The sequence below is a fragment of the Pecten maximus genome, chromosome 7 (genome assembly GCF_902652985.1).
Source record: "Pecten maximus chromosome 7, xPecMax1.1, whole genome shotgun sequence".
NCBI classification, from domain to species: Eukaryota; Metazoa; Mollusca; class Bivalvia; order Pectinida; family Pectinidae; genus Pecten; species Pecten maximus.
This window is the reverse complement of record NC_047021.1, coordinates 17,795,704-17,810,254: the sequence shown is the minus strand read 5'-3', so window position 1 is coordinate 17,810,254 and position 14,551 is coordinate 17,795,704. Positions and strand designations below refer to the sequence as shown.

At 35.7% G+C, this 14,551-nt stretch overlaps 1 protein-coding gene across 1 annotated transcript in view; it reads right to left on the bottom strand.

Annotated features, from left to right (window-relative positions):
- LOC117331798 overlaps nt 1-14,551 on the bottom strand; it is a 38,992-nt gene that overhangs the window by 5,451 nt on the left and 18,990 nt on the right. The window contains exons 2-3 of the mRNA XM_033890690.1: nt 4,417-4,454; nt 315-496 (exon numbers count right to left, since the gene is read on the bottom strand). Of these exons, the coding sequence (XP_033746581.1) occupies nt 315-496; nt 4,417-4,454 (220 nt within the window). The remainder of the gene's footprint in view (nt 1-314; nt 497-4,416; nt 4,455-14,551) is intronic.

The window sequence follows — 14,551 nt, the reverse complement described above, 5'->3', positions numbered from 1 at the left end:
ATCTATATTCTATCATTTGTATACCGAGGAAATAACACATCTTTTCGAATCAGTTATAACATTTAATCTGCGATAAAATCCGTTTATATATTTGATTAGACAAATGATGTAAATCATACATGTATACGAATCACATACGAAATTTAACGTGAGATGGTATCCGTTTATGTTTGATTATACAAAGGGTTTATTGCACACATTTGAAAAATAACAAGGATGTGTTCATCAATGAACGGCAACAGAAAAAGACACGAACTAAGTTGCTAGAATATTACATTGTGTTACACAAGCTGTTATACACGAACTCGTTTTACCTTGAAGAAAGAATTCCAGTGTCACTAAGATATTCCGCTGTAATAACTCGCATATAAGATATGTATGCCTTCTCCAATGAAGAGGTCCCGTTGACAAACAAATGCTTCCTGTTTGCTAATTTGCAGTCATTTGACGTGTATTTCACGATCTTCTTCAGTGTGACAATGTAGGTTTCCATATCCTGTAATGTTAAATTTAAAAAACAATTATTTCTATATTTATCATTCAACACAAAATTGTACAGCATGTCGTTTTAATTACATAATATTCGGTTTGGTAAATCTAAAGCATAGAGACATCAACATTTTAAAATTGGTCCGCCTCTTATACCTTCCCATTCACCCGCATTACCGTAGGATGATCCCTGGTCATGTAATAACACCAATTATCAGTCAGGCTGAAGAAATCTAGCGTGAAGATCAGTCAATATTGACATTTCCGATGAGTGTTCGTTATATTACCTTTGCATTTTCTGAAGAAAGCAAGAGGCTATTCTAATCTAATATTTATGTGTCGACAATGAAAAAACGTATGCCTTGCCTCCAAAACTCGCGACTGGGATTTTTTATAACGTCATCAGTATTTGGTACCTGGAATTAAGATGACCGTGTATGTTTAAGGAAGTCGTGAAAATGGGTAAATTTTGAAGATTTCTCCCAGGAATGTTAACTTTTATTATAAGTATATGTCACAGGTAAAGTAAATATCTACTTTGGTTGCGTGATAAATAATAAAAGTGATAAAATTTGTTAGTCACATTTCCTTGTTCAGAATTGCTTGATATTTTCTGCAATAATACTTTAAAAGCAAGTAAAATCTAATAAATTTGTCTTCTTTTTGCCAATGTGACATACAAAAAAATATTAACATGAGAAATTAAATCCATGAGCAGTAAGTAAGCACCACTTAAACATTTTAAAAACTAAAACGCCTTTCACCTACCCCTAAAATGCTCAAAATTTGATTCTTTCACAATAATACATATTTTTTCGTTCCAAGACAAAATTTCAGCAGTTTGACATCATTTATCATTACTTATCAATACATATTGTCCAAAAAAAAGGAAATGCAAAAGAAGTATGGTCATTTTCAGTTTGTCCTGACCTGATAACAATACAGGTAACACATCACGTGACCTCAGTAATTGTCACTGTGCCAAAAAAGATCACCATGGTGCATTGGCTCGCTTTGCGTTATGAACGGATAATGTAGTCAACCGATACCATATGAAATAATGTGAAATTGAAATATTAAAAAGGTAAAAATTAGTACAGTTGAAACTCTACGGTAGTTCGTATCGTATTTATTATGTTGGAAAGTCATAATATCTATTTTTCTACAAACATATCGAATTTTAGCAGTTCTACGTAAAATTTAGGATAAAAGAAAGTTTCATACAGTATTATACATGGTACAGTTCAGTTATATGAAAGAACTATATAAACTTATTCATGGAACATGAAAGTATTGATGTATGTTAAGCAGCGACAGGGGTAATCATCTAAAAGTATACCCCATCAATGTGCAGTTATGAATAGAAGAACAGCTTTTTTATCTACGGAACGCATTTTTGTTGAATGATTTACCAGCAAATGTAGAAAATGAACGAGATAAACACTGGGAAATGTTGGTTTATTATATAATTTCAAAATAAATACAGTGTATACACTCTCAAGATGTCGTTATAACGAAACTTTAATTAGAATGAAGTGTAAACATCAAATTTGACGTGTAGGAATACATTGTCCATCGCCGGACCGGTGCAAACATGCGCAATTAGTGTGAATGCGCAATAACTATTTTTGTTTCTGTTCTGACTTTTTTCAATCAAAGGGCCAAAGGTCCTGAGAAACGTTAGGGTCTGAGGTCATATTATAAGAAATTCAAAATTGGATTTTATAGTCAGACAGTTACATTTGTATCAGATGAAAATGTCTTCATCTGGCCCTGGTATTCCTATTCTATATATATTCAAGAAAGCATGTATAACATATATATCAGCTGACAACTTTACAATAGCTGAGTTTAGTTCTTTCCCCATTTCTTTAATGCTTGTTGAAGATTATCGATATACTCCTGAATCAGGTAAAGCTGTTTGTAAACTTTTGAAAAAAGAATCAACTGAACGACAAATCGGTCTATTAACAGAACATGTTGTTCAAGCAACTACAACTAAAGATAAAATCCAAGATGTACACAGCTGAAGTTTTTTTTAATTTTATTTATACTATAAGTTATTAATAAGGCCTATCAAACATATATTTTATGACCCGTAGTAACACATTTTCACTCCGATAGGAAATTGCGGTCGCGTTGTCCGACTGAGACATATCTAGTTTTGACACCGACGCCAGTACATCAGTCACGGATCATAATCATTAGATTCTTTTCAAACAACAAATAATAACCTTATTTAATAAAATCCTCACGAAAAACGGCAATGTAGTTTGTTACAACTTGCCCTTCATTCCTGGTCATATTTCTTGCGTATTCTAGCGACATGCAAATAAATATGAAACTGCGAACGGTCGTTGGTTTAGTTACAGTAGACATAACCGCCATTCTGGCTGACTAGTGATGAGTCACGTGACAGCTGAAGTTATCAGGTGCATTTGACTACGTAAATAGGATTGGTTTTAAGCTATCAAATGTTCCTGCATATGAACTCAGGATGAACAGATGTGGATAGTTTCTCTGTGAATGCATGTAAATTTCCACGACGATCAAACTGATTTTTCTACTTTCGTTTTCAAGGCAGTATCGAGACAGAACTACGTAATCCTACGCCAACAAAATTGCATATACTGACGAGGAAAAAGGTTAATATTTTTACTCTAAAATAGTCTAGAACACCAAACATTCACATTTCATTTTAAATAATTGCAGTAAACACGGTTTACATCACTTAAATTGTGTCAATAATTGCTATCAAAATAGGAACTATATTAGGCTACGGATGTATATCATTTGTATGACAGAAAAGAGGAATAGTTAGCCGGAAGAGATCTGTCAGTAACAACATTTTACCACCACGCCTATAACGGCAGGTGCCAAAGGCACCCTGACGTAAATAAAATATGGAAGGAATATGGTAGACTTAACAATAATATAACGATAAAAAATGTTTGAAATATCCTACCAAAATCGAATAAAAAACGATGTTACTGTGGGACTATATTTTGTTTACTCCTGTAGTTGACAATCTTTCCCGCCAAATTGGAATGAGCTGTTGTTACGTCAATTCGTATAACGCGGAAAAAGGAGTACCGAGTTAACTTTTTGAGAACATTTGATAAAACCACAAGTATTTTTTATAGATATTTCAACATGACGCACTAACGTGCGTCATTTAACATATGAAAATGCAGTTTACAGACCAGTTTAACGATAAAACACAATAACTACAAGATATATTCCTTAATTAAGTAAAAGGAGTGGTTTTCACTAATAACCGGGTTCGTTATTCTTAGGTTCGTCAGGGTCTTACTTTCTGATGTATTTTAAGCTTGCAAGTATACACATCAACATAAATTTTATCTAGCTTTATTCAATTTTCATTTATGTAAGATAAATAAGCGAATGTCCAATTTACAGCTATGACAGACACTGATAAACACACTGTCAGAACGGGACGTGTTTAGAATGTTAAATTCAACAAGGCCTTTGACTGTATCAGTAGAAACTAGTGGCTACATAGCCCTACTTGTATAATATAGATAACGACATAATACTAAAGGCTTCACAGCAATACTCCTATGGAATATTACACAGTAAAAATATCCACTCTTACATTATCCCCTACATAACTACCTATAGCTAATTCTAAATGTCAAGACCTTTTATCATGACTAATGAGTTTGGAAGGTAGAGCTGAGCAAGGTAGTCCTGCCGGGACTTTCTCAAGAGTATAGTAAACAGGCAGTCACCATATATCCTCAACTTTCAAAAATTAAAATGAGTCATCCGCACAGAACAGTTATCAGCTAGAATCAGCTCATCGCGATATATTTTTTTACATTTCTAAACATAAATCATCAATACTTTTTCAGTGATTGAGTTTTATCCTAAAGAACTGATCACAAGAATAGAAATGAAACTTACCCACCGTTCTCTAGTCCTCATTCCTTTCCACGGACAACCTACAACAGAAAATATGTGAAAACATCTATATTATTTAAATTGCGCAGCGCATTAGTAGATATATATATAGATCTCGTATGAACATGTCTAGAGTCACAAGGAAGTCACCTGTGGAATCTCTATATATTTACCTTTAGATATCGTGTACTATTGATATTTACTCATATCTTCTGTTCTATAATTCGAAATGATATAATTTTACAAAACGAAATATTAGTTTGACAATCCTCCGCTCAAATACATTCGAAGACAGCACCGTGATCGCGAAGTCGAACATCACCGCTGAATATTAGACTAATCATATGCATTGTCAGATTCAATTATCGGTCCTTTCCTGGATTTCGTAGGTATGCTATTACTGGTTATTGTGATGTGAAATGTTCATTAGGAGATTTTTTCATTCTAGACACCGTGCATAAGTGAGGATAGTAAAAATAGTCCCTGGTCAAAGGCCAGAGGTTAGCCAAACAGATTTGCTGGGGGTCACACCATATTACCGTTATATATGGCGTGTACTATTATATATTCTACCATGCTTGCTATGCAACGCCAGTTTTGATTGGTTTAAAACCATGTATCATTTTCCAATAATACACGCTCGTGCCAATAATACACGCTCGTGAGTCACTGCTGTTACAATTTTATATATCTAAAATTCACTCATTTCATAAAACGTTACTACAGTCGAGTGGGCTAATGGGTTAGTCTTTCAAATAACTTTTATCACGACGCGAGTTCGAATCCTACGGAGGCCCCCCATTTTTTCTTTATGAATGCACTTTACGACACCGGCCGCGTTGTCGTTCTGGTCGAGTTGCTTTCCGGCCCAACGAGTGGATACTATTTTTCGAGCTGTACACGTGCCTCATTATCCGGTCGAATGTGTTGAACTGCACTATAAAGTTGTTCATAATGCGATTTTTACGAGACAGAAACTTCTAAGGTGCGGGTTTTCGGATTCGGCTGATTGTCCGGTTTGTCAGAAACAGTCAGAAGATGTATTTCATCTATTTGTATACTGTCCAGAGCTATCAGTTTTAAAAGGTTTTATGGTTGAAATATTGGAGAATCTGTTTTCGAAAGTATGTCCAGATAATGCTAGCTCACTTAATTATGAAAGACTTATTATCCTGGGTTTTAGTGAGAAATGGAAATATGTGAATGGCTATTTTGTTAATTTCATTCTTAGTGTGGCGAGGTTCTGCATTTATAAGCGTAGGAATATGATGATGCTCAGTGAAGGAAATGTTCCAATGTTGCGATTTTTTAAATTTACGGTGAAAAAATTCATTAGTTTTATTTTCACATATTATCGCAAACGGGATAACATGAAGCTTTTTAAGAAATATTTTGTAAATGATAATAGAATGGTTTCTGTCGATTTTGATGGTGTTACTGTCAGTTTTTGAGTATATAATACAAAAGGATACGGGTATATGTCACCTGCCATCATTCATGTTGAAAGTTAGATATCTGTGATTATACTGCCTGACAAAAATTCTGTGATATTTTAATGATGTCTTTCTTATTATGCATTTTATTTATGTTTGAACTGTGAGGAACCTCAGGGGCCCCAACCCCTGAGGCCCTATGTATGGGATATTAAAATTTTACTTTTAAGATAAAAAAAAAAAAAATGGGTTAGTCTTTCAAATAACTTTTATCACGACGCGAGTTCGAATCCTACGGAGGCCCCCCATTTTTTCTTTATTTTTATTTTTTAACTTTCGAAATCAATGCCATATGATAGATGCTCTTGATCGTAGTACTGTATTGCCTGTATATTTCATCAGCAAATAATGCAATACTCAAGAAATAAATTTCAAGGTTTTCTCGGGTTTTCTTTACTGTTTTTCTATTAGAAAGAGGTCGATCTTTGCGGCCTTCGTTATTAATTTAATTGCAAAATATCCTCGTCCTCGTTGTATATCCTGAAACAACACACGAATCATCGTTAATTATTTCTTAATTTACCGTTATATGTGGCGTGTACTATCATTATATATTTACCGTTATATATGACGTGTACTATCATTATATATTTACCGTTATATATGGCGTGTGATATTATATATTTTCTGTTATATTTGGCGTGTACTATTATATATTTACCGTTATATACATCGTGTACTATTATATATGTACCGTTATATAAGGCGTGTACTATTATATATTTACCGTTATATATGGCGTGTACTATTATATATTTACCGTTATATATCGCGTGTACTATTATATATTTACCGTTATATATATCGTGTACTATTATATATTTACCGTTATATAAGGCGGGTATTATTATATATTTACCGGTATATATGACGTGTACTATTACATATTTACCGTTATATATATCGTGTACTATTATATATTTACCGTTATATAAGGCGGGTATTATTATATATTTACCGTTATATAAGGCGTGTACTATTATATATTTACCGTTATATAAGGCGTGTACTATTATACATTTACCGTTATATAAGGCGTGTACTATTATATATTTACCGTTATATAAGGCGTGTACTATTACATATTTACCGTTATATAAGGCGTGTGCTATTGCTATTGATATTTCTGACAAAAACTTTAAAACGATTACATTTTACCCCATTGTCCCTTTATCAGACATAGCATCACATATACACATATACTTGTAAGTAAAAAAATAAGACCATGTCTCTTAGTAAGACAACACTAAAGACAGCCGCATGTAAATGTCAATAAATATATGCCTTACATATTAAACAATTGTCTAAATACAACTTTATTCGTTGATGTATGATTAAGTTGTTGGGATCTCAACTGCTACAAAGATATAACCCAGAAACGATATCAAGATTCAACATGATTGTATTTAAAGAAACTATAACTCCTTTGAGAAAGGACCCGGGCCTATTTTTACATTAGGATTGTGTTCATCTCTTTGTGACCAGCAAGGCTATACAAGGTTATGGGGTGGGGATCCATATGGTTTCAAAAAATATATTATAAAGGAACTTAGTCTTCAAGGGTGGAGATAGACCCCAGGCCCCAGGGGATGGGAGTTGGGGAGTGTCAGCCCCGCTATTTGTTTAAGTTTGAATCACAGCCTCCTGGGGATGTAACCACTGAAATAGTAATGCCATACACTACTTAGTTTTAGAAATCATTAATATCAATATTGCCATATGGACCAATTGAACCAATTGGACCATATGAGTGATATATATTGCTTAGGTCCAGAGGAGAAGTAGTTTATATCAATTTATCTAAAATGACCCCTTTTGGCCCCTCCCCTCACGTCCCCAGGGGGTCAGCCCAACAATTTCTGCAGTTTTGTATCCCTACCCCATAAGGATCCATATAACCAGTCAACTATGAGCGATATTAATTGCTTAGTTTCAGAGAAGAAGTCGTTTATAACAATTTAGCCAAATGGACTCCTTTTGGCCTCGCCCCTCAGGCTCCCGGGGGTCAGCTCCACCATTTGTACAAATTTGTATACCTACCCCGTAAAGATGCAACCAGAAAAATATAAGCAATATCCATTGCTGAGTTTAAGAGAAGAAATCGTTTATATCAATTTAGCTAAATTGACCCCTTTTGGCCCCTCCTTCTGGCCCCGGGTGGTCCGCCCCACCATTTGCACAATTTTGAATCCCCAGCCCATAGTGATGCTACCAGGCAAATATGAATGATATACATTGCTCGTTTTCAGAAAAGAAGTTCCTTATATGACCAATTTTGGCTCCGCCCCCAGGTCCCCGGAGTCAGCCCCACCATTTGTACAATTTTGGATCCCAACCCCATAGTGATGCTACCAGGCAAATATGAGCGATATCCAATGCTCAGTTTCAAAGAAGAAGTTATTTATATCACAATGCCCAAATTGACCCATTACTCTGCACGCAACATTAAAATTCAACATATGAGACCCTACCAACTTTAAGACCAGACGAAGAATTACAGGGATTCGACCTCAAAGCTGTTTAGCTCGAAACCATTTAGTCTAAAATTTGATTCATAACGCTCACAGTTCTAAAACATAACGCCAAAAATCGGCAGCCATTATGTTCCAAAGACTTTTTACCTCAAAAGCTATATCGCCACAAAGCTTGTATCGACTCTCATTTTCACTCAAATCACACCGATCGTGCCTGTCATGAAATGAATGTGTATGAACGACTGATTATATTCCGTGGTTGGTGTTTCATTGTCATGCTGTCGATTTTCAAAGGACAACCCACAATTCTGGCTTCGTCGATATCTTAAACGATCGACGTAACCAACATACGTTATACACCATTGGTGTCATTATCATGTGACACTGACGCAACGCACAATTAATTTTTGATACCAAATCATTTTTGCTAAATCACCTTGTTGTACCTGTCAACTCGAGGAAACTATATTTGTATTTGAAAACAACAGTTTAAACAATCATCCAAAACATCAACATCATAATAACGATCAAACGATCCAAAACATCAACAACAAAGAACAATATACAAAAATTTAAATATCCACAACATATCAAAATTAAACAATCCAAAACATCAACAATCAACAAACAACGATCAAACAGTCCAAAACACCACCAACAAAGAACGATAAAGCTTTCCGAAACATCAATTACAACGATCAAACAATCCAAAACATTAACAAACAACGATCAAACAATCCAAATTATCAACAATAAACAACGATCATGCAATCCAAAACCCAACAACAAACAACGATAAAACAATAAAAAAACAACAAATAACGATAAAATATTCAAAACATCAACAAGCAATAAAAAAAAGTCACCAAAGAACGATGAAATAATACAAAACATCAACAAACAACGATCAAACAGTCCAAAACACCAACAACAAACAACGATAAAGCTTTCCGAAACATCAATTACAACGATCAAACAATCCAAAACATTAACAAACAACGATCAAACAATCCAAATTATCAACAATAAACAACGATCATATAATCCAAAACCCAACAACAAACAACGATAAAACCATAAAAAAACAAGAGATCCCAGAGGGATCTTGGCGCCCACCATTGAATGAACTTCATAGGTTCCATGTCAGATTGATCTTTTCTCTACTTTTCCCTTCATTTTACTAATCTGTGCAAATTGAGACATCCCTCCAGTACTTTTCAAACAAGGGAATCCTAGCTATATAAGAAATTTGAGATTTAACGATAATGGCTGTTTGTTTGCCAGGTTGTTTTCAGGACAGACTGGTCCAAAAATGCAATACAAGGGACCAAGGGGAACCTACTTATGAAATTTGAGAAAGATCCATTCAGTAATTTGAGAAATAGAGATAACAAACTTCAATTGTCAAAATCCAAGATGGCGGTCTGTCGGCCATATTGTTTTCCAATTGATCTCAAAATGCAATAAGCATAACGAGGCACCAAGGGGAACCTCCATATGAAATTTGAGAAAGATCCCTTCAGTACTTTCTCAGAAATAGTGATAACAAACTTCAATTGTCAAAATCCAAGATGGCTGCCTGTCGGCCATGTTATTTTCAGATTGGTCTCAAAATGCAATATGCATAACTAGGCGACAAGGGAAACTTACATATGAAATTTGAGAAAGATCCCTTAAATACTTTTCTCAGAAATAGTGATAACAAACTTCAATTGTCAAAATCCAAGATGGCTGCCTGTCGGCCATGTTGTTGTCAGATTGGTCTCAAAACACAATATGCATAACTGGGCACCAAGGGAAACCTACATATGAAATTTCAGAAAGATCCATTCAGTACATTCTCAGAAATAGCGATAACAAACTTCAATTGTCAAAATACAAGATGGCTGCCTGTCGGCCATGTTGTTTTCAGATTGGTCTCAAATCGCAATATGCATAACTAGGCACCAAGGGGAACCTACATATGAAATTTGAGAAAGATCCCTTCAGTACTTTCTCAGAAATAGCGATAACAAACTTCAATTGTCAAAATCCAAGATGGCTGCCTGTCGGCCATGTTGTTTTCGGATTGGTCTCAAAACGCAATAGGCATAACTAGGCACCAAGGGGAATCTTCATATGAAATTTGAGAAAGATCCCTTCAGTACTTTCTCGAAAATAGCGATAACAAACTTCAATTGTCAAAATCCAAGATGGCTGCCTGTCGGCCATGTTGTTTTCCGATTGGTCTCAAAACGCAATATGCATAACTAGGCACCAAGGGGAACCTTCATATGAAATTTGAGAAAGATCCCTTTGGTACTTTCTCAGAAATAGCGATAACAATCTTCAATTGTCAAAATCCAAGATGGCTGCCTGTCGGCCATATTGTTTTCAGATTGGTCTCAAAACGCAATATGCATAACTAGGCACCAAGGGAAACCTACATATGAAATTGCAGAAAGAGCCATTCAGTACATTCTCAGAAATAGCGATAACAAACTTCAATTGTCAAAATCCAAGATGGCTGCCTGTCGGCCATCTTGTTTTCGGATTGGTCCCAAAACGCAATATGCATAACTAGGCACCAAGGGAAACCTACATCTGAAATTTCAGGAAGATCCATTCAGTAATTTCTCAGAAATAGCGATAACAAACTTCAATTGTCAAAATACAAGATGGCTGCCTGTCGGCCATGTTGTTTTCCGATTGGTCTCAAATCGCAATATGCATAACTAGGCACCAAGGGGAACCTACATATGAAATTTGAGAAAGATCCCTTCAGTACTTTCTCAGAAATAGCGATAACAAACTTCAATTGTCAAAATCCAAGATGGCTGCCTGTCGGCCACGTTGTTTTCGGATTGGTCTCAAAACGTAATATGCATAACTAGGCACCAAGGGAAACCTTCATATGAAATTTGAGAAAGATCCCTTCAGTACTTTCTCAGAAATAGCGATAACAAACTTCAATTGTCAAAATCCAAGATGGCTGCCTGTCGGCCATGTTGTTTTCCGATTGGTCTCAAAACGCAATATGCATAACTAGGCACCAAGGGGAACCTTCATATGAAATTTGAGAAAGATCCCTTCAGTACTTTCTCAGAAATAGCGATAACAAACTTCAAATGTCAAAATCCAAGATGGCTGCCTGTCGGCCATGTTGTTTTTCGATTGGTCTCAAAATGCAATATGCATAACTAGGCACCAACGGGAACCTACATATGAAATTTGAGAAAGATCCCTTCAGTACTTTCTCAGAAATAGCGATAACAAGAATTGTTTACGGACGGACGGAGGGACGGACGGACGACGGACCACGGACGCAGGGCGATTTGAATAGCCCACCATCTGATGATGGGCTAAAAACAAATAACGATAAAATATTCAAAACCTCAACAAGCAATAAAAAAGTCACCAAAGAACGATGAAATAATACAAAACATCAACAAACAACGATCAAACAGTCCAAAACACCAACAACAAACAACGATAAAGCTTTCCGAAACATCAATCACAACGATCAAACAATCCAAAACATTAACAAACAACGATCAAACAATCCAAATTATCAACTACAAACAACGATCATACAATCCAAAACCCAACAACAAACAACGATAAAACAATTAAAAAAAACAAATAACGATAAAATATTCAAAACATCAACAAGCAATAAAAAAGTCACCAAAGAACGATGAAATAATACAAAACATCAACAAACAACGATCAAACAGTCCAAAACACCAACAACAAACAACGATAAAGCTTTCCGAAACATCAATTACAACGATCAAACAATCCAAAACATTAACAAACAACGATCAAACAATCCAAATTATCAACAACAAACAACGATCATACAATCCAAAACCCAACAACAAACAACGATAAAACAATTTAAACAAGAGATCCCAGAGGGATCTTGGCGCCCACCATTGAATGTTCTTCATAGGTTCCATGTCAGATTGATCTTTTCTCTACTTTTCTCTTCTTCTAAGTCTTACTAATCTGTGTAAATTCAGAAGAAACCTCTAGTACTTTTCAAACAAGGGAAACCTATATATAAAATTTAAGATTTAGGCACCAAGGGGAACCTATATATGGAATTTGAGAAAGATTCCTTCAGTACTTTCTGAGAAATAGCGATAACAAACTTCAATTGTCAAAATCCAAGATGGCTGCCTGTCGGCCATGCTGTTTTCCAATTGGTCTCAAAATGCAATATGCATAACTAGGCACCAAGGGGAACCTACATATGAAATTTCAGGAAGATCCCTTCAGTGCTTTCTGAGAATTAGCGATAACAAACTTCAATTGTCAAAATCCAAGATGACTGCCTGTCGGCCATGTTGTTTTCTGATTGGTCTCAAAATGCAATATGCATAACTAGGCACCAAGGGAAACCTACATATGAAATTTGATAATGATCCCTTCAGTAGTTTTTCAGAAATAGCGATAACAAACTTCAATGGTCAAAATCCAAGATGGCTACCTGTCGGCCATGTTGTTTTCTGATTGGTCTCAAAATGCAATATGCATAACTAGGCACCAAGGGGAACCTACATATGAAATTTGAGAAAGATCCCTTCAGTACTTTCTCAGAAATAGCGATAACAAACTTCAATGGTCAAAATCCAAGATGGCTGCCTGTCGGCTAGGTTGTTTTCCGATCGGTCCCAAAATGCAATATGCATAACAAGGCACCAAGGGGAACCTACATATGAAATTTGAGAAAGATCCCTTCAGTTCTTTCTCAGAAATAGCGATAACAAATTTCAATGGTCAAAATCCAAGATGGCTGCCTGTCGGCCATGTTGTTTTCCGATCAATCCCAAAATGCAATATGCATAACTAGGCACCAAGGGAAACCAACATATGAAATTTGAGAAAGATCCCTTCAGTACTTTCTCAGAAATAGCGATAACAAACTTCAATGGTCAAAATCCAAGATGGCCGCCTGTCGGCCATGTTGTTTTCCGATCGATCCCAAAATGCAATATGCATAACTAGGCACCAAGGGAAACCAACATATGAAATTTGAGAAAGATCCCTTCTGTACTTTCTCAGAAATAGCGATAACAAACTTCAATGGTCAAAATCCAAGATGGCTGCCTGTCGGCCATGTTGTTTTCCGATCGGTCCCAAAATGCAATATGCATAACTAGGCACCAAGGGGAACCTACATATGAAATTTGAGAAAGATCCCTTGAGTACTTTCTCAGAAATAGCGATAACAAACTTCAATGGTCAAAATCCAAGATGGCTGCCTGTCGGCCATGTTGTTTTCCGATCGGTCCCAAAATGCAATATGCATAACTAGGCACCAAGGGGAACCTACATATGAAATTTGAGAAAGATCCCTTCAGTACTTTCTGAGAATTAGCGATAACAAGAATTGTTTACGGACGGACGGACGGACGGACGGAGGGAGGGAGGGAGGGACGGACGGACGGACGACGGACCACGGACGCAGGGCGATTTGAATAGCCCACCATCTGATGATGGTGGGCTAAAAAAATAAATAACGATAAAATATTCAAAACATCAACAAGCAATAAAAAAGTCACCAAAGAACGATGAAACAATACAAAACATCAACAAACAACAAATAACGATCAAGCAATCCAAATCATCCGCAAACAAAGAACGATAAAGCTTTCCGAAACATCAATAACAAAGATTAAACTATCCAAAACATTAACAAACAACGATCAAACATCAACACCAACAACTAAAAATATCAAAACATCCAAAAGTCAACAACAAACAATGATAAAATAATCCAAAACTTAAATCAACAAAAATTCACTATCAAAAAATAAAAAACATCATCAAATAACAATAAAAAACCAATATATCACAAAAAAACCTACCAAACAATCCAAAACATCACCGACAAATTTCGATCAAACAATCCAAAACTCCAACAATATACAACGAAAAAACAGTCCAATATCTCAACAACAAACAACGATCAAACAATCAAACACCCAAACAACACACAACGATCAAATAGCCGAAAATATCAACAACAAATAACGATCAAACAATCCAAAACCCCAACCACAAACATGGAACAAACAGTCCAAAACCCCAACCACAAACATGGAACAAACAGTCCAAAACCCCAACAACAAATAACGATCAAACAGTCCAAAACCCCAACCACAAACATGGAGCAAACAGTCC